This window comes from Carya illinoinensis, chromosome 10 (genome assembly GCF_018687715.1).
Source record: "Carya illinoinensis cultivar Pawnee chromosome 10, C.illinoinensisPawnee_v1, whole genome shotgun sequence".
NCBI classification, from domain to species: Eukaryota; Viridiplantae; Streptophyta; class Magnoliopsida; order Fagales; family Juglandaceae; genus Carya; species Carya illinoinensis.
Window position 1 is genome coordinate 34626870 of NC_056761.1, and position 19397 is coordinate 34646266.

The 19397-nt window shown below is 35.9% G+C and overlaps 1 protein-coding gene across 1 annotated transcript; it reads left to right on the plus strand.

Moving 5' to 3' along the window:
• Positions 1-6527: 6527 nt before the first annotated feature.
• LOC122278901 (eukaryotic translation initiation factor 3 subunit A-like) lies at positions 6528-18680 on the plus strand. Its single transcript, XM_043089110.1, has 14 exons — positions 6528-6686; positions 9351-9432; positions 9957-10438; positions 12147-12362; positions 12502-12870; positions 12968-12997; positions 13945-14172; positions 14279-14440; positions 16049-16270; positions 16373-16579; positions 16658-16864; positions 17080-17160; positions 17456-17657; positions 17913-18680. Exons 2-14 carry the CDS (start codon positions 9387-9389, stop codon positions 18395-18397), a joined length of 2937 nt encoding a protein of 978 aa, XP_042945044.1. The 5' UTR covers positions 6528-6686; positions 9351-9386; the 3' UTR covers positions 18398-18680.
• The last annotated feature ends 717 nt before the right edge of the window (positions 18681-19397 follow it).

The following is a 19397-nucleotide window of genomic DNA, read 5'->3' on the forward strand; positions in this document are numbered from 1 at the left end:
TCAAGCTTCCTAGGCACATACAATATGTCCTTGTAATACAAAATATCTTCCTTTACATAGTATTTAGGATTGGCAATACCCTTGGCCACATTTTCCAACAACTGTTGGGCCACTGCATCCTCCTTGTATTACTCTTTTATTTCTTCTAACAATTTTAGAGTAGGTATAAAAATCATAATTAGGATGCTAGAGGGTTCCTCTTCCTCTCATGTCCTAGAAAGGGCATATGCCGCCCTATTATCTGAACCATTTTTATACTCCGCCACAAAATCATTGCCCATTAGTTTGCTCACCTATTTTTGTTGCATTATTTTTCCTATTTTCTAGTCCAGTAGGAACTTTAGGCTCTGATGGTCTGCCTTCACTATGAATGGCCTCCCTAGGAGGTAAGGTCTCTACCTTTGCACTGCTAAAACCTATGCAAATAGTTCTTTTTTCATATGTAGACATTCCTAGGGCCCTCCCTTATAATGTTTGACTATAAAAGGCAATAAGATGTCTTTTTTTGCATGAGGATAGCTCCCACACCATTCCCTGATGCATCACACTTCATTTCAAAGGGTAAGAGTAAAGTTAGGTAATACTAAAATTGGGGGACGTACCACAGCCTGTTTGAGATTAGTAAAGGCTTTTTTTGCTGCCTTAGACCACTTAAAGCCATCATTTTTTAATAATTCTTTGAGGGGGGCAGCCACACCTCTATACCCCTTAATAAACCTCCTATAATACCTAGTCAAGCCTACGAATCCTTACAATGATTTAACAAAAGTGGGTTGAGGCCACTCCTGCATAGCCCTCAATTTTTCTAGGTCAGCTTTAACTCCCTGGGCTGAGATAAAATGCCCTAGATAAGTTATTTTAGGGCTGTCAAATTTGCACTTAGACATCTTGGTACACAACTAGTGTTGTCTAAGAGTGGCCAGTGATGTTTTGAGGTGCAGTACATACTCATTTTCATATCTGATGTATATTATGATGTTGTAAGAAAATTTAATATGAATTTTCTAATGAAGGGTTTAAAAATATGGTTCATTAGGCTTTGGAAGGTAGATGGTGCATTGGTCAAGGCAAATGACATGACCAAAAACTCATAATGTCTTTCATGAGTTCTGAAGCCAGTTTTAGGTATGTCATTAGTTTTTACCCTAATCTGGTGATAACTAGATCTAGGGTCTAGTTTTGAAAATATTTTAGATCCACACAACTCATCCAAGAGTTCCTCTAAAACCGGTACAAGATACCTATCATGCACAGTGGCCTTGTTTAAGGCTCTATAGTCAACACAAAGGCGCTATGTCCCATCAGCTTTCCTAACTAGTAGGACTGATGAGGAGTAGGGACTTTGGCTTGGCTAAATCACCCAATGGAAAGGAGTTCCTTCACAATCCTTTTTATTTCATCCTTTTGGTGGTAAGGGTATCTATAGGGTCACACTGATATTGGTCTGGTTCCAAGTATCATTGGGATTGCATAATCTTGGGATCTATGAGGGTGTAGGCATGGTGGATCAACAAAGACATTAGAAAATTGGTTAATTTGGTCTTTTAGTGAGGGTGAGGTGTCAAGGTCATTCTTCTTAGCTTCCAAGAGGTGTAACAACACTTCCTTATTTCCTCCACAATTAGTTTTAGGTATCCTACCCACTTCAATCAATTTAGAATTGGACAATCCCTTCAAATATATTGGTTTTTCTGCCATCTCAAAGTGCATGAAAATCCTTGAAATTCCATAGAATGGATCCCAAGGTCTGGAGCCAAACTACTCCCAAGATCAAATCACAGCCTGCAAGCATCAACATATAGGCTTCTGATATGAACTTGATGTGATGGATGCACACATTCAACTCAATTCTACCCTCACTAGAAATTTGTTCACCATTAACAATTTTTACCAATACTTTCTCAGTCACATTCATCCTCAATCTAGCATTTCTTACTACAGCTAGGTCAATAAATTTATGGGTATTGCTTGTATCTATGAGTATGACAACCCAAAAGTCCACAATCCTTCATTTTACCCTTATAGTTTTAGGTTTTAAACACCCATTAATTGCATGTAAGGAGGTTTTTAGTGTCTCCTTTAAGTTTATGACATCCAACATTTCTCCATCCTTTTCCCCAAACCTGACCACCTTTGTCTCAGGTGAGTCATAAATCTCCTCAATGAGATATAGCTTGGGCTTTTGACACTTATGACCTGGGATCCATTTGGCCTCATAGTAATAGCAAATGCCTCTTTTTCTACAGTCTTTCATTTGTGTTTGGTTGATTTTGTGGATGGGAAGTGTGGCTTTGTTGGGATATTTTTGGTCTTTAGGTAGAGGGAGTAAGTGTTTGGGATGGGGAATTTCAATGGAATTAGAAAGGTTAGCAAGACTTTTAACAAGCTTTTTGTTGACACCCAAATCTTCTTCTTGTAATTTCGCCAAGCTGTAGGCTGAGATGAGGGTGGATGGATTAAACATTTATACTAGAAGACGAATTATATCCTTAAGACCACTCAAAAAGCAACTTAGCTTATAATAATCTGATAGGCCCATGAGCCTATTTGAAAGTGACTAAAAATTGGTCTTATAGCCTTCAACAGACCCAGTTTAGCGCAACCTAGTTATGGCCTCCATGGGGTTATCATAACAATTAAGGCCAATCTAACAAGCAAGGCTTTCACAAATTATTCCAAATCAATTAACTGCCCAGACTCATCTAAGTCTTGAAACCACACTAGGGCCTTGCCCTGCATGTGAAATGAAGCTAACCTTAACTTGTGTTGCGATAGGGTATTATGGAAATTGAAGAACTGTTGTACCTTAAACTAGCCTGTTGGGTCCTCACCACAAAACACTGGGAAGTCCAGCCTCATCACTCGAGTTTGCACCTATCCCATATGTACCAAGGCCATGTACTGCCACCCTCTAGAGCTATGAGAAGACTCTCCTCTATCCTCGTTTTTCTTCTGCAACTCCTGGGTGAGGGTGGTCAGCTGTCTTTTTAAAGCCAACATCTCAGTTTTCAAAATCTTGAATTGAGAATCAAATGTATTTTTTAGTGAATTAAAACTCAGTTAAGAAAGCCTTGTACCATCTGCCATTAAAACACTCTTGAAGGTGGGGGATGGAGGTATCTTTGATACCAATTTTGTTACATGCACAGGGGAAGGAGAAGACGTAGGCTCACCTTGAGGGTGATTAGCCTTTAGAGAAGAGATTTTAGGCATTCAATATTCATTTCGTCACTGTTGCAAACCATATAGGCAGAAAGTGGTAACAGATTGTAACAAACTTATAGAATATTCCATCTTAGACTACCTAATATATTACGTGTCCCTTGCATGAAAAGAAATAATGGGATTTAAAATAACAACGGGTTGGGCTCGAGCCCCAGGCCCATTTATCTAAATAAGCTACTTAACTAAACATAATTATTGGTCTTCCAGCCCATTTGATGCTTCTGTCCACCGAAATTGAGGCTTGTTGGTATGCTTAGCCCAAACGACATAAGCCTTTTTTCTAACTGCAATCCACCTTTAGAGCTTTTTCTGAAACTTGACATAATCCACTTCGACTTTCATATGCTTTGTGACATACTAGCTTGCTTGATCTCCTTCATTCGGCTATCTTCACCACCTACATGATAACTTTTTTTATAGTAGTGAAGAAAGCTTGGGACCAGACCATTTTCTCAATTCTTCAATTATTCTTCTATTTGCATAGCTGTAGCACCTACAATGAGATTTATGTTGGAATTCCCAATCCCTCCTCTTGTACTTTTGCCATTATTAATATATCCATTTTTTTAAGCGTTCAAACCTAAAGATTTTCATCTAAGTAGTTGTTTTTATCTTCATTGTGTTGCTTGTCTCAATCTTTTGATGTAATGCTTATATTGAAACTATGCAAAATATTCTAATTATCCACAGTTGGCAAAATTATTGAACATGATCAATCACCTTGTTTTGATAAAGTAAATTTGATAAAGTAAAGTCTGTACGGTTTATCCTACCTATCAATATCAACATTTTTCATCCATTTTGCAATCTACTTTCTTTATATCTCTTGAAAGTCACTTTTTCTATAATTTATGGTGCTCTTCCTTTCAAACTACATAAATTGGATAGAATGTTGCACTTTTTACCACCTTCTTATGCATAACTAAATCAAATGATTTTTTCTTTTTTCTTTGAGAAATACTCTAGTCATAAAAGAATTATACAAAAGTAATATCACAAACTGACATAGTTTAATGTGATTCGTCAGATTGTAAAATTACTTTTATTGTCTAATAGATTAGATGAAACCACATCAGTTTGTGAGATTTTTTTTGTGAATGTAGCAGTACTCCTCTTCTTTTTGCAGGGATAACAATGCACATTATTTGGATGACAAAAAAAGAAATTGTGCACTATGGGACTTCCCCTTATTCTTTGCGACTTGCATCCAAAACCATAGCTTTACTAGAAGCATTTAAGGAAACTCACAATTATCTGACATCTTTCACTTCATTTAACAAGTTTAATATCTAAGACTTATATTTAGACCTCGTTTGGATAGTCAGATGAGATGAGATGATCTATAAATAATAGTGAAATGATTTGTGAATAATAATGAAATTGTACGAATCAAGATATTTTATTAGATTTTGAAAAATGTGAGAGAAAAAATTGAATAAAAATATTGTTAGAATATAAGTTTTTAGTATAATTTTTGTTTTTAGATTTGGAAGAATTGAATTATTTTTTGTGTTTTGTTTAGAAGATTGAAAAAATTGCAATAATTAGATAATGATTAGATGAAAAAGTTAAATATTTGAAACTGAAAAGTATTTATGTTTGTGGTGTTTGGATATTAAGACAAGATGAAATGAAATAAGAGTATCTTGCAATCCAAATAGGGCCTTAACTGTAGCAGTGGCTATTGGGAGTCGGGACAATTGATTTATTGTGTTGTGCGCATGGTCATACAAATTTTAACACTTTTCATTTTTGTAATTGTCAATTAGTTGATATAAATTAAGAACACAAGAGAGGATGTGATCCCAACAAAAACCCATTATATGAGATGTAGTGCAAGAACTAAAATTAAAGAATGAGCAATAAACTATATAAATTGACCTAAACTCATGTTTCTTAGTTAAGCTAAACCAAGGAGAAAATTGCTTACATTGACTCTTTACATTAGGGGTGAGTAGCGGGCCATCTCATCTAGCTTGTTTGCCCCCACCTGCTAAGGTGGGGTCCCCATATGCAAATAGATGGCATGTGGGCATTCATTCCCATGCTTGGGGCTGCCAGGGTACAAGGCCTAAGCTGGCCTAGGGTTTCTCCCCTCTGATCTGTCCGCCCCCCCCCCCCCAAGCCAATCTCTCTCTCTTTTCTCTATGGTAATAAAGTAGTCTTAGAATGTATGAAAACAATTATATTCCAAATAATCACGTGGTGATACTAGCATGTTCGACAATAACAGAGTAGAGAGGGGTTGGGTTGAGATATATGAAGCTAGAAATTCAAGTGGTGTCGTATGGGTTGTTAGTAAACACTCAAAAGATATCTATAAATCTTGTAAGTTTTGCATTGGTGTTGCATATGTTTATCTTGGGATGATTGTTGAGGACTTCCACCCCATTAAATCTTGTATCATATAATCTCTAGTTTATCTATAAACTTGCTTGCAAGTATTAGCATTGGTTTCTCTATATGCATCTTCAAAATCACATCTTTTAAAGATTACTTTTGCATATAAAGAAAAACTCTCATATTGGATTATGCACTTTGAATCAAATAATAAAAAAATATTATTATTATTTTCTTAAAAATTATTATTTTTATATATTTAACAATTAGCACAATATGCTCAAAAATACCATATCCATATATCTAAATATTACCAATTTCATATATTAAAATGACCAATTTTATCAATAAATATTAATATATACTAAAAAACACTTTATATCATTAACTTAATGTAAATTTCATATATATCAATCATCTTAATATAAATTTCACAAAGTTGATTTTAATGGGTAGGAGAGAGAAAAACAGTAAAATAATATTTAGAGAGTGAATGGTACTTTTTCAAACTTAAAGAAATATTATTTATAACTATATAAAATTTTAAAAATACACAATTTAATATAGATCAATTTAGAGATATATTATATAAATATGAAGATAAATATAGAAAATGGATAAGGCATTGTCAAGCGGGAAAAAAAATAAAAAATATAAAAAAAAAGCTCAAAAGATATGAAGATATTAATTGGGATGTCAGTCTCATGTATATTAATTACATAATAATAATAATAATAATAGACAATAATCCCACTTGATTAATCAAAATTAAAAATCTCATATCATCTCATTTCAATTCATCATTATAATTTTTTTAAATTTTTATATAAAATATAATAAATAATTTAATATTTTTAAACCTTAATATAAAAATTATATTAAAAAATTATATTATAATAATAATTTATTAATTATGATTCAAAACATTTCAGTCCATCTAATCTCATGTTCGAAAAAAATAATAATAATTTGAAATTGTAAAGTTGTGGCTACGAACTATCGTCCGGCAATGATGGCAGAGTGATTACAGGTAGACTCGCGATCTCCTTTCGTTTCTTCGTCTTCGGTTCTTAGGGCAACCTCGCTGCAGATCCTGTGCGATAAGAAGAGCTTAAATCCAGGTATCTCCTCCTCCCTCTGTGTGTGTGTGTGTGTTTGTGTGAAGAACTAGCAGATCCGGTGGGTCTTTAAAGAACTTCTGTTCTGATAAGCATGCCCGAAAACTGCGAGCGGTTACAGCAAAATATGAGTAGTCGTAGACTCGCGAGTGTATTTTGATTTCTATGTAATTGGTTGCGGGAAATTTCAAGCTTCGATTATGAATCCCGATTCTATATTCGATACGTAATCTCGAATTTCCAGGAATTGAGAATTGATTCTTCGGAACCCGTTGGAGAACATGAAAATAAAAACATTGGCTTCTTTGTCGAGTTTTTTTATCACGATAGAACTCACAATACTGGATCTTTGGAAGTGTTCTACACTGTATTGATCTCTCCCACGTCCAAAATAAATATACAACTAAGACGATGGTGTTTTATTGCAAGACCTAACGTATTCTCGTCCCAGTTGATAAGGAAAGAGCTATTGATTTTAATTTTTAGCCACGCAAACTCCAAGTTATTAACTATCAATGTAAGTTTGCTGTTTCATTTTGATATTAAGTCACAGTTCTTGGGATAAGGTCTCTCTCTCTCTCTCTCTCTCTAACTTTATTTTCTTCACAAGTGCTTCCCAAGTCTTTAGCCAGTTAAATTCCAATTTTACCAATTTTAATTATATTCACTCTAAATGTTCGCTATTATCTGCATTTTTCACTTGATTCAACTAATGGACTATAGCAGTGAAGAGACATGTCTGCTTTTAGTTGATTTCAACGAAGAATACGATGTGTGCGCTCATAATAAAAGTTGACTTTAAAATTTTATTTAGTGGACTTAATTTTTTTTTTTTGATAAATTAGTGGACTTAATTAGTTAACTCATAAGCTTCTGATGAAGAAAAAAGGAGACACAAAACTCATAAGCTACTGTGACTCAGGCAACACACTCTGTGTGGTGGTGCTTTGTGGATTACAAAACGTAACTTCTGTTTGTTGCACAACGGACTGTATGTATTATGCCCCATGCTGGTTCTAAAAATGTGGCCTTACTTCACTGTGAGGTAGCTGCCTCCTTGTGGCGACCGGTGCTTAACCGATATGAGCTAATATGGGCTGTGCCTTGAAGGGTGGTAGATCTGTTATTGTGCTGGAAAGGGCTGTTTGAGAGTCCTCCTGAGAAAGCACTATGGAAAATGACCCCAATTTTCTTGATGTGGTGCCAATGGAGGGAAATAAATGATCAGAATTTTGAAGATAATTACCATTGATTATGAATAAAAATTATCTTACTTATAAAAAAGGATGGCCTCTCTCCGGTTTTCATGCAATTCTGCATGATCGCTAATACAGAGGCCCAGGGGCTAGGACATAGTCAATTTTATGTGTAGTTTTTTTAAATAAATTACAATCCAAATAAGTAATGGGTTATTTTACATTTTTAAGAAACCATTGTGATGGTTACAAGTTATCTATAGTCTACTGCTATATTAACCCTTAGGCTCCGTTTAAATGCTAAGAGTATCCCAAATTTCTGAGAATAGCTGTGAATAGTAGTGAGTTAAGATGTTTGAGTGGGTTTTGTGTAAGAGTATGGGTCCCATTGAGATGTGTTTGGATGTATGAAGTAAGTTAAGATATATTTAACTTTTTATGGGAAGTTGAAAAAGTGGTGGGTCCCATCAATGATTGGTTTGTTGTTGTAGTGATAGAATAATTATTTTATTTATATGTTATACTAATAAATAAAAAATATTATGAGATACTTTTCAGATGATAGTGATGAGTCCCGCAAGGAATTGTTGTTTAGCAAATACTATGGGTCCTGCAACCTTACATGCTCCAACATACGGATTACTTTTCATACGGATTGTTTTCGTATGGATGGGTCCTGTAGTTACTTTTCATAAACAACAAATATTATGAGATGCTATTATATATATGGGCCCTGCAGGGAATTTTTGTTCAGCTGAGCAATGAGTTAAGATGAAAAAGTGAGATTATTTCAGATGAAATAAATTGTGTATGTTTGGATGGAGAGTATATTCATCCATACGAAACTATCTGAGATTAGTCTTTGCATCCAAATGCAACCTTAGTTTTCCCATGTTGGTCATGTGCTACATGAAATGGTTTGTGCCAAAATCCTCCATATGATTTTTTCCTATCCTAATATTAGCCGTTTACCAAGGATTTTGCTTTTTAATGAATTATTTTTGCATGAGTTCATATTGCTGAAGAAGTTTTATTTTTAACCTGGATTCTTATTATTTAAAAAAAAAAAAAAACAATGAGAAAAATATACTCCAGTTGGCAATTACAGTAATTTCTCAACCAAGGAGTTTTTTCCATGACATTGAATCAGTCTCATTACTTCATTGATCTTTGTTATACTTTTATCCATTCATGTCAGAAAGGGGATAAATGGGCCCACAAAAATGAAGCATCTCAAGTGAATTTTGTTTCACTGGATACTGAAAATGCTTTCTTACTTTTTTTTTTTTTTTTTTTCATGTAAATATGCATCAAATTGGCCTTTTAAATAAACATTTCATTCCTTTCTCAGGGTAAAAGAATGAAGTTTCTTTTATTTTTTCCTATTGTTTGTTAGTCTTGAATAGTGTTAATTTATTGCATAGAGTCAGGATCTCTTATTAATTTGGTATCCCATGCTGTATTTGAGCAGGAGGCAAGGAATCTGATTTTGGTCGAATTGATTGATATGGGGAGTTTTGCTAAACCAGAAAATGCTTTGAAACGAGCTGAAGGTAAGTGGCAGATATTTATGCTGCCTTTTCTGACTGGTGAACCTTCTTTCTAGTAGGTTGCTTCAAATGATAGATCTATATCTGGGATCTTTACTGCATGGCTTGAAACTATGGTTTCATACTTAAGTTCAAACAAACAATACTAGCAATGCTATTGCTTATGGTGCTATACATGGGAGCTCATTTTACCCCCTCAAACAATATACCTTTCTTTTGCCTTGAATGAGCAACTTTTTTTCTTGAGTTGATTGAAGCTTAAAATCACTTCTTGTGGTTGTGAATACCACATGGGTTGACAGGTTTTCTTATTTAGTTACTAGATTCTTCAGCCTCTTTTGTAATGTGCCTAGAGATTGACATTGGACATACGCATCTTTTATCCTTCTCTAGTGCTTGAATACTTCAGCCTCACGCATTTATCACTTGATGTAGTGCCTTCACTAAAGATACATCTACTTATTTTGCCTGAGTTTTGGCTTGATCATATGTTCTTGAACTGACACACTGGGATATATATGACACAGAGTTGATTAACGTTGGACAGAAGCAAGATGCTTTGCAAACACTTCATGACCTTTTCACCTCAAGGAGACATAGAGCATGGCAAAAGCCACTTGAAAGGAGCATGTTTAAGTATATAGAGCTATGTGTAGACTTGCGCAGAGGTCGGTTTGCCAAGGATGGACTCATTCAGTATCGTATCATATGTCAACAAGTAAATGTTGGTTCTTTGGAGGAGGTGATCAAGCATTTCATGCATCTATCAACTGAGCGAGCCGAACAAGCTCGTACCCAAGCACAAGCCTTAGAAGAAGCTCTTGATGTTGAAGATCTAGAAGCAGATAAAAGGCCGGAAGACTTAATGCTAAGCTATGTGAGTGGAGAGAAAGGAAAAGATAGATCTGATCGGGAGCTTGTGACTCCATGGTTTAAGTTCCTTTGGGAAACGTATAGAACAGTGCTTGAAATATTACGAAACAACTCAAAATTGGAAGCACTATATGCGGTTAGTAAATAGAATCCTTCCTTCAGTATTATTGCTGTGGAGCTGCATTTCGGCTCATTAAGTTTATAACTGCCTTGCATGGACTACTTATAAAAAAAACTACCTTACATGGACTATTATTGCTATATTTTATTTTTTAAAAATAATTATCAGTTTTTTTCTTGATATTTGATGACATAGTTTATATCTCCAGCCCATAGAAGATAATAATAACAATGAACTTTTTATATCTTCAGTACACGCAAAGGCTGATCTTGTGTGTTGTATTTTTACATGTTTTTTTTTGATAAGTAAATAAATTATATTATCAAAAGAATAGGCAATGTTATTATTACATTGACATTAAGATGTGTTGTATAAGTGGAATGTGATTAATTATTTGCCCCTTGTGTTTATATTGTGTAAGTGTTAAATAAGGTAATTACTTGTGTGTATTCATGACTTTCTTGTATCCCTAGGCAAGATGTTGCTCTTTAATCCATGTACTTGGGCCATGCCTACTTTCTATCATCCATAAAATTCTTATTTACCAATAAAAAAAATGCGTGTTACTTCTTTTAGTCACAATGAAGGTCTTCTGGACTTGGCTTATAACACTTCAAAAGTAATTGCTGGTTAAATAGTAAGTAAAACATGAACGTTGACTGCCCTTTTTAATAAATAATGCCTGCAATTTAGAAACTGCTATAGCATAATAGTATCAGTAATCTTGAATTTTTTTTTTTCAAATTCTAGATAGAGGAAAGTGGTTAATAAACCTGCTGAATTAACCAATTTTCCCTTTGGCTTGTGTGGGAAAGAAAATTTGATTACAAAGAGTGTGATTCTACCCCCAGTCTGCAGCCAGAGAAGCAACAGATGCACACTTTGGGAGAAAATATCTGCTGTATATTAGATTAATGGATTTGAACCCCAGTGAATCTCTGACCATCTGTTAGAAAAGAAAGAACAAATAAAATGTAAGAAGCAGATGAGTAATCATCTGTTTCTGGGAAGAAATTGAGTCCCACTGAGAGGTCCACTGGAGATCAGAATGTTGAAGAAAGAACAAGATGTTTCTTTTGTTCCTCTGTTAGATGATCAGAAAATAAAGAAATGGTTAATATGTTTAAGATAGGTACTTATTTACAAAATTCCATCTCAATTCATCCTATTTCATCATCTCTGGGATATGATATGGTGCGGAAGGATGAGGATGTGTTGTTTACAAACTTTAGCATTAAACTTATCAAAAAAAAAAAAAAAGAAAAAAAGAAAAAAAGAAAACTTTGGCATTAAGGAGCAAGCTATTCAAATGATTAGTTTTACCGCCTGGGGTAGTATAAGTGGAATGTGATTACTTATTTGCCCCTTGTGTTTATATTGTTTATTCGTTAACCAAGGTTTTTTTGTGCATGTTACATCCAATAAGATTTAATGCTTGAACAAAAATCCATCATTTTTCATCATTTTCTGATTTATTTCATCATTATTTGCCCCTTGTGTTTATATTGTTTATTCATTAACCAAGGTTTTTTTTTGTGCATGTTACATCCAATAAGATATAATGCTTGAACAAAAATCCATCATTTTTCATCATTTTTATCTTCCACTATAATCTGTGTTTGAGTTTTTATTTGTATTTTTTTGTGTATCTTATTGGTGCACTCAGTAACCTGCACTTTCAATGGATCAAATGAAGCTTTATTAAACTTCAAATTTTGTGTAGATGACAGCACACCGAGCTTTCCAATTTTGTAAGCAATACAAACGAAAAACAGAATTTCGCAGGCTGTGTGAGATCATAAGGAATCATTTGGCAAATCTCAATAAGTATCGAGACCAGAGGGACCGGCCTGATCTATCAGCTCCAGAAAGCTTGCAACTGTATGCTGACACAAGATTTGAGCAGCTAAAAGTTGCCACTGAACTTGAACTCTGGCAGGTTTACTATCTTCCTTTTACTATTATGTGCATTTAGACAGGTTGATTGAGTGTAAAAAAAGAGTTAAAGCACAATTTGCCTATTTGTCATGTTAAAAACCACATCTCTTTTGTTAATATTTTTTTGCATATTTCTGCAGGAAGCCTTTCGATCTATTGAAGATATTCACGGACTGATGTGTATGGTTAAGAAGACGCCCAAATCATCCTTGATGGCTGTTTATTATGCTAAGCTAACTGAAATATTTTGGATCTCTTCTAGCCATTTATATCATGCTTATGCATGGTTCAGGCTTTTCTTATTACAGAAAAGCTTCAATAAGAACCTAAGCCAGAAGGATTTGCAATTGATAGCATCATCTGTAGTATTGGCTGCCCTTTCAGTAAATACTTATGATCACACTCATGGTGCATCTCATTTGGATGTAGAGAATGAGAAAGAGAGGAACTTGAGAATGGCTAATCTCATAGGATTTAATCTTGAGTCTAAACTTGAGAGCAAATATGTGGTACTGTAAATTGTTTCACTGGATTTTGTCTCATTTTACTTGATTCATACAGTTTTCCAGTTCTGATTACTTTCTCTCTGTTCCTTGTTTTTTCCAGCTCTCAAGGTCATCCCTCCTTTCTGAACTAGTAAGAATTCTTCTTTTCTAGGCTATGCTTCTCTTTGTTCCTTTTTAGTTATTGGTTTCATTCTTGTGGTGAATATTGCATACATTATTTTGTGGATGGCCTTCAGTATATACTTGTACATTGTAGACTAGACAATATTTTTCGAGATTATTGACATATGGCTTTATGATGTCCTTTTTATGGATGCTGTTTAGTTGGTGCAATTGGTACCCCTTGTTATTGGTGAATGACTTGGTTGTCGTTGAGCTTAAACAAATTATCTTTTCTTTTAGCCTTCTGCCATGGCTGCAGTTCCTCTCCATGAAATGCCGATAGAGATCTTGATCACGAAGTTAGTAAGAAATTTTGGACTTCAATTTTGTATTGAGGCAATGCTAAATCATCTGGGAATATTCATCCAGAGTCCCTTATGCATCTTGATCCTATTTGGAGGTCCTATTATATGATTTTCTCTTTCAGCGGGTTGGGAATGCTTGTTACTGATATGGCCACGTAAGCATGCCGATAGAGATCTTGATCATGAAGTTAGTAAGAAATTTTGGACTTCACTTTTGTAATGAGGCAATGCTAAATCATCCTGATAAGGGAATATTCCTCCAAAGTCCCTTATGCATCTTGATCCTATTTGGAGGTCCTATTATATGATTTTCTTTTCCGGTGGGTTGGGAATGCTTGTTGCTGATATGGCCACTTAAGCATGCTTGAATTTTTTGTGATATAATGTTCTCATTAGTTGCGTGCCTCTAATATCACTTCTTTGGCAACCTAGTTTTCCTTGAAATGCGTTTGCCTCTAGTACAACCCTCCAGTTATGAAGAGATCCTTAATTATCTGTTTACTTGGGAAATAATCTAGGCTGTAATTTACTGATATTGAACCTTTTTCCAAGTATTTTTCACAATATTTTTTTTTTCTCAATAAGTTAGTTATTCTGGGCATAATTGCAGGTTGCCAAAGGTGTAATGTCTTGTGTGATTCAAGAAGTGAAGGACCTTTATCATCTTTTAGAACATGAATTTTTCCCTCTAGATCTTGCTTCAAAAGTTCAGCCCTTTTTAACCAAAATCTCAAAGTTTGGGGGCAAGCTTTTGTCGGCTCCTTCTGTCCCGGAAGTGCAATTGTCTCAATATGTTCCCGCAATGGAAAAGCTTACCACCTTGAGATTGTTGCAGCAGGTGCATTTTTGTGTCCGTCTTGATGGTTATAGTTTTTCGGATATAAATTTATTGCTTTCCATGCATTTGACCTTGATTTTCAATAAGCTGCCCTTTCACTTTCCAGGCATCCCAGGTGTACCAGATGATGAAGATTGAAAGTTTATCTAGGATGACTCCATTTTTTGATATTTCTGTTGTGGAAAAGATATCAGTGGATGCAGTCAAGTATAATTTTGTGGCCTTGAAAGTGGACCATATGAAGGGTGTTGTTATTTTTGATAACACGGTAAGCTTATGCTTGTGCCTTCGAACTTTGTGCTTTTGGTTGCCTCCCCAACCTGTTGAATACAAGTGTCCAAATTGTGATGATAAATGGTCCACATGGCTAGGTTGGGATTTCTTGAAGCACCATGTACATACATGGGATAAGTGCACCCCGGGGGGGGGGGGGGGGGGGGGGGGGGGAGGGGAACGGAGGACAAAAATAAGTTGCTGTTCATGTGAACAGTGCGAAGCATTTCTGTGCACTTATCCTGTGTCTCAAGCATTTCCATTTCTTGAAATGGTACAAATAACCATGTTTGATAGGTGATAATCTACGTAAAAATAGTATTTTTCTTTAAATTTTCCAAGTCATTTTAAGTTGCAACTCTGCTAGAAAAATTGTGGCAGATGAATGTTTTCAGGCTTGGATAGGACTGCAAACCTTTGCTGGAGGGGGCTTTACTTGTACTAGTTCACCAACAGTTTAGGTTCATTTGGGAACTTTGATTTTGTGAGAACCATTTTGGATTGGATGGATTTGCTATATTTGTATGACCATGTTCCTTTTAAGAAAGGAACAGTGTTTTTATTGTTTAAACTTTAAACAAGGGAGGGGGGGATTTTTTATTCACATTATAGGGGTGCAAGTGTAACTTGTGTTAAAGGGTGCATGTTTGGGAATTATGCACAAACCAGATTGTCCTCAATTGAACTATTTTAAGTTGGATAATTACTCAGAAGTAGTTTTACTATTTTCATAGGGTATGAAAAAAAACTGTCGAAGTATGAGTCTGTTTTTAGGTTGTATTTTGGCCGTGGTTATTTTCATTATTGATTGTGTCATGAAATGCCTCAAGTCACTTGTAATTGCCATATCAATGCATCTATTTAGGCCCCATTTATGTAGCTGAGTTTCTCCTATATATAGGGACTGTACTCTCACCAGGCCCTTAGTATTGGGTTCAAGATGGGACTTAAAATTGTATAATTGGTGTGGTGGGTCAACCAGTGTGGAATACCCAGAAAACTGATGTTGGATCCTATGCTTTTGCATGCCTGAGTTCTTGCTCAACTTTCAGACTCCATTTCCGCATACCTACATCTTTAGCTGAGCTACACCAGATACACTAATTGTGGTGTTTGTTTTTTGTGATGGGGTTTTATTCTACAATCTGTTTCCCGACAAGCATTTGATCTGCACTTGAGCTACATTCCTACTGGCTTTGATTATCCTGAGCAACAAGTGATTCTTTGTATTTAGTAATATCAATTTTTCTGTTTTAATTCTCATTCTAGATTTTGTATTGACATAATCTATTTCATCCATCTAGAATGATAACCATTCTAACTGAATCATTCACAAAGGAAAATTAGATAAGCTAACACCAAAGGCAGAAAGGTAATATTGCTCCGATGATTATGGATGTACTACCATGTACATTTGTGATTGGCCATGCTAAGGTACTAAATTCATACATGGTGTGCTGCATAGTCAGCAGATTTAATGGTTTGAAGGGCCTCTCTTAAGGCGATAATTCTAATTTTCTGCTTTATCACCTCCTTAAAGGAAGTTGGTGTTTATAGTTTATGGCGTGGATGTGGCCTTACTTTGGCTGTTCTTGTTTTTCAGTGTGTTGAGTCAGAGATTTTAAGAGATCACTTGGCCACCCTTGCAGAAACTTTAAATAAAGCTAGAGTAATGATTTATCCTCCTGCTAGAAATGCCTCAAAAATTGGTGAATTGCTTCCCAGTTTAACTGAGATTGTGGATAACGAACATAAGAGACTACTTGCTCGAAAATCCCTCATTGAGAAACGCAAAGAAGAAGAAGAGCGCAAACTTCTGGAGAAGGTTCTTTGTAAACTAATATTCTTGCCTGTGCCTTACAACTTGATGTTTTAAGCTTTAGTTGTGATTAAATTGTTTCCTAAGGAATCTTTTTTGTCTTTGAAGGAACGTCTGGAAGAGTCAAAGAGGATGGAACTACAAAAGATAACTGAGGAAGCAGAAAGAAAAAGACTGGCTTCTGAGTATGAGGAGAGGAAGAATGAAAGGATCCATAGGGAAATAGAGGAGCGGGAACTTGCAGAAGCCCAAGCTCTTCTTCAGGAAGCTGCACAACGTATTAAATGGAAAGGAAAGAAGCCGGTCATAGAGGGAGTGAGTTGAAGAGTGTTTTTATTTTATTTTTATCTGCTTAGCAAAGGTTCAGAAAGTATTGACATTTTCTTAATACAGGAAAAACTTACGAAGCAAAGTGTGATGGAGTTGACTTTGAGTGAGCAACTCCGAGAAAGGCAGGAAATGGAAAAGAAATTGCAGAAACTTGCCAAAACCATGGATTATTTGGAGAGAGCAAAAAGAGAAGAGGCTGCTCCCCTGGTTGAAGCTGCATATCAACAGCGTTTAGTGGAGGAGAAGCTATTACATGAACACGAGCAACAGGTATTTCTAAAATTATTGCTGCATCCTGAGGATTGCTTTCTTGCAAATTTGGAGATCCCTTTTTTGAGAAGTTCCATTCTTGCATATGGTAAAGTTTCATTCATATCATGTCCTGCAAATTGATTTTTGTTCACAAATCATTACCCCCGTCTCCTCCCCCTCCTGACCCTTAAGTTCATCACTATGCTTATCGGTTGTCCCGTGGTACTCTGCAGCAAGATATTGAACTTAGCAAACAGCGCCATGATACAGAGAAAAAGGAGAAGGAGAGGGTGGCTCGAATTAAGCACAGTAAGGTTAGTACCTGATTTGGTCTGTCATTAACTTATGTCTGGATATCTAGGGAGCTTTAGACATTCAAAAACTGCTGAACTTATATTGATTATAAAGTGTGCGTCCGAAGTGGTTCCCAGAATTCATACTGTTGTACTCCCATATTTATCCTGGAGTTCTATTTTCTCATCAGGCTTAACACATCCTGTTTTATGACAGCACACAAATGTAAAAATGTTGTCACTTTGACAGTCTTTGGCTGTGCCCTGACAAACTATGAATTCTTTTTTTTTTTTTTCCTTCTTTTTTTGGGTGCAGGAAATATTTCAAGAAAGGGTTGTCAGTTGCCGGGAAGAAGAATATGCCAGATTGAGAGGGGAGAGAGAGGACCGAATCTCACAAATCTTGCATTCCAGGAGACAAGAGAGAGAGAAGATGAGGAAGTTGAAGTTTTATTTGAGTGTAGAAGAGGAAAGGCAGAGAAAATTGCATGAGGAGGAGGAAGAACGGAAGCGTGAAGGTAAATTACTTCTGTTCAACACAACTTTTTGTTTTCTGTCCAGTTATAAGCTTGTAAGGATAAAGGAAATGCTTCATCCCTCTTACCATCTGTTACCATGAATTGCTTTGATAATTAACTTGTTCCATTTTGGTGCTGTATTTACTTTTTCCTTGCCCAGTTATTTGCTGATGTGAATTACCATTGGATCAGAGAAATGGGTTGTCTTTCTTAAGATGTCATAATGTATAGTTCTTGCGGTTTTGTGACTTCCAGAAGCCGAGCGGCGAAGGAAGGAGGAGGCCGAACGCAAAGCAAAATTGGATGAGATTGCAGAAAAGCAGAGGCAAAGAGAACAAGAACTGGAAGAAAAAGAGAGGCAAAGGAGAGAAGCGCTGTTGAGGAGGTCCACTGAGGGGCCTTTAAAGCCTTCTGAGCCTCCCACTGTGGCCCACCCATTGGAGTTGGTATCTGCTGCACCAGCTGTTGCTGTTGCTGTCGCTGCACCAGCACCAGCACCTGGAAAATATGTCCCAAGGGTCATGCGGGAGAGAGCTGAGAGATTCGGGCAGGCTCCACCTCCAGAATCTGATCGGTGGGGTGGAGGCAGACAGGATGACCGAATATCCCAAGCTGATGATAAGTGGCGTAGGGATGACCGCAGATCCTTCGTTGGGTCTTCATTTGGTGGGGGTGGCAGTTCAAGGTCTACTTCGACATGGTCATCATCCAGGATTCCCCCTCGTGGATCTGAACGCTGATTTTAAATTGAAGAAGCCAGCTTTGGGGGGTTTAGCAGCTGATTTTAACAGCCAGCTTTGGAGATTTTGCAGCTGATTTAACAGCTAACTTTGGAGGTTTTAGCAGCTGATTTTAACAGCCAGTTTTGGAGGTTTAGCAATTAGGTCTTCCCTGCCGAAACGTGGTTGTGCTTCTTTTCTGGATTTGGTTTCATATGCTGGGTTGTTTATTCAGACTTTTGGATTTTTGTTTGTTTAATTTTTTAATTCTTAGATTTATTTATTCTTGAAGCATGTCTGGCTATGCAGGCAGGTCTCCTCTGTTGGGGCTTTTTCCCTTCTTTATTGCGTCAGACTGCACACACACACAGTGGAGGGTATAAAATATAAAAATGAATCAAACACAATGGGGGAATTCAAAGAACATGAAGATTTTTCTCGTTCAATTAAAAACTGATAATAGAGTAAAAGGTGATATTTTTACATTTTAATTCATAGAGATCTATTCAGAAACAAAAGTCAACACTATAATAGATTTTGGTCCCACCACCATCCACCGCTTCCACTTCCAGTCCATCAACAACCTTAACCTAAATGATGGCAAAGAATAATCGAAACAAGCGACAAGGAATGGTGGAGATTACAGACGAAGAAAAATATGTTCCTGTAATGATTTGTCTTAAGAGATGTGACTTACACCAAACGGTGACAACTCAACACCATCATAGTCCGAAGATAATGCAGAAGCAAAAGAAGTCTGAAGATAGTGATTCAACTTGGGGATAAGATAGAAATGCAGAAGTCAAAGAAGATAATGATTATGATAAAGGAAATGCTATAATAAATTATATAAAATTAATTTTATAAATTAACGTAATTTGATTATTTTATAATATAATAATAGCACATTAATTTGTAATTTTCAATTCCTGTAACTCTTGTAAAAAAAAGGAGTACAAGACGTATCCTCTTCCTTTTAATAGAAGAGACCGCGTACCTGCTTAGACTTTACAACATACAT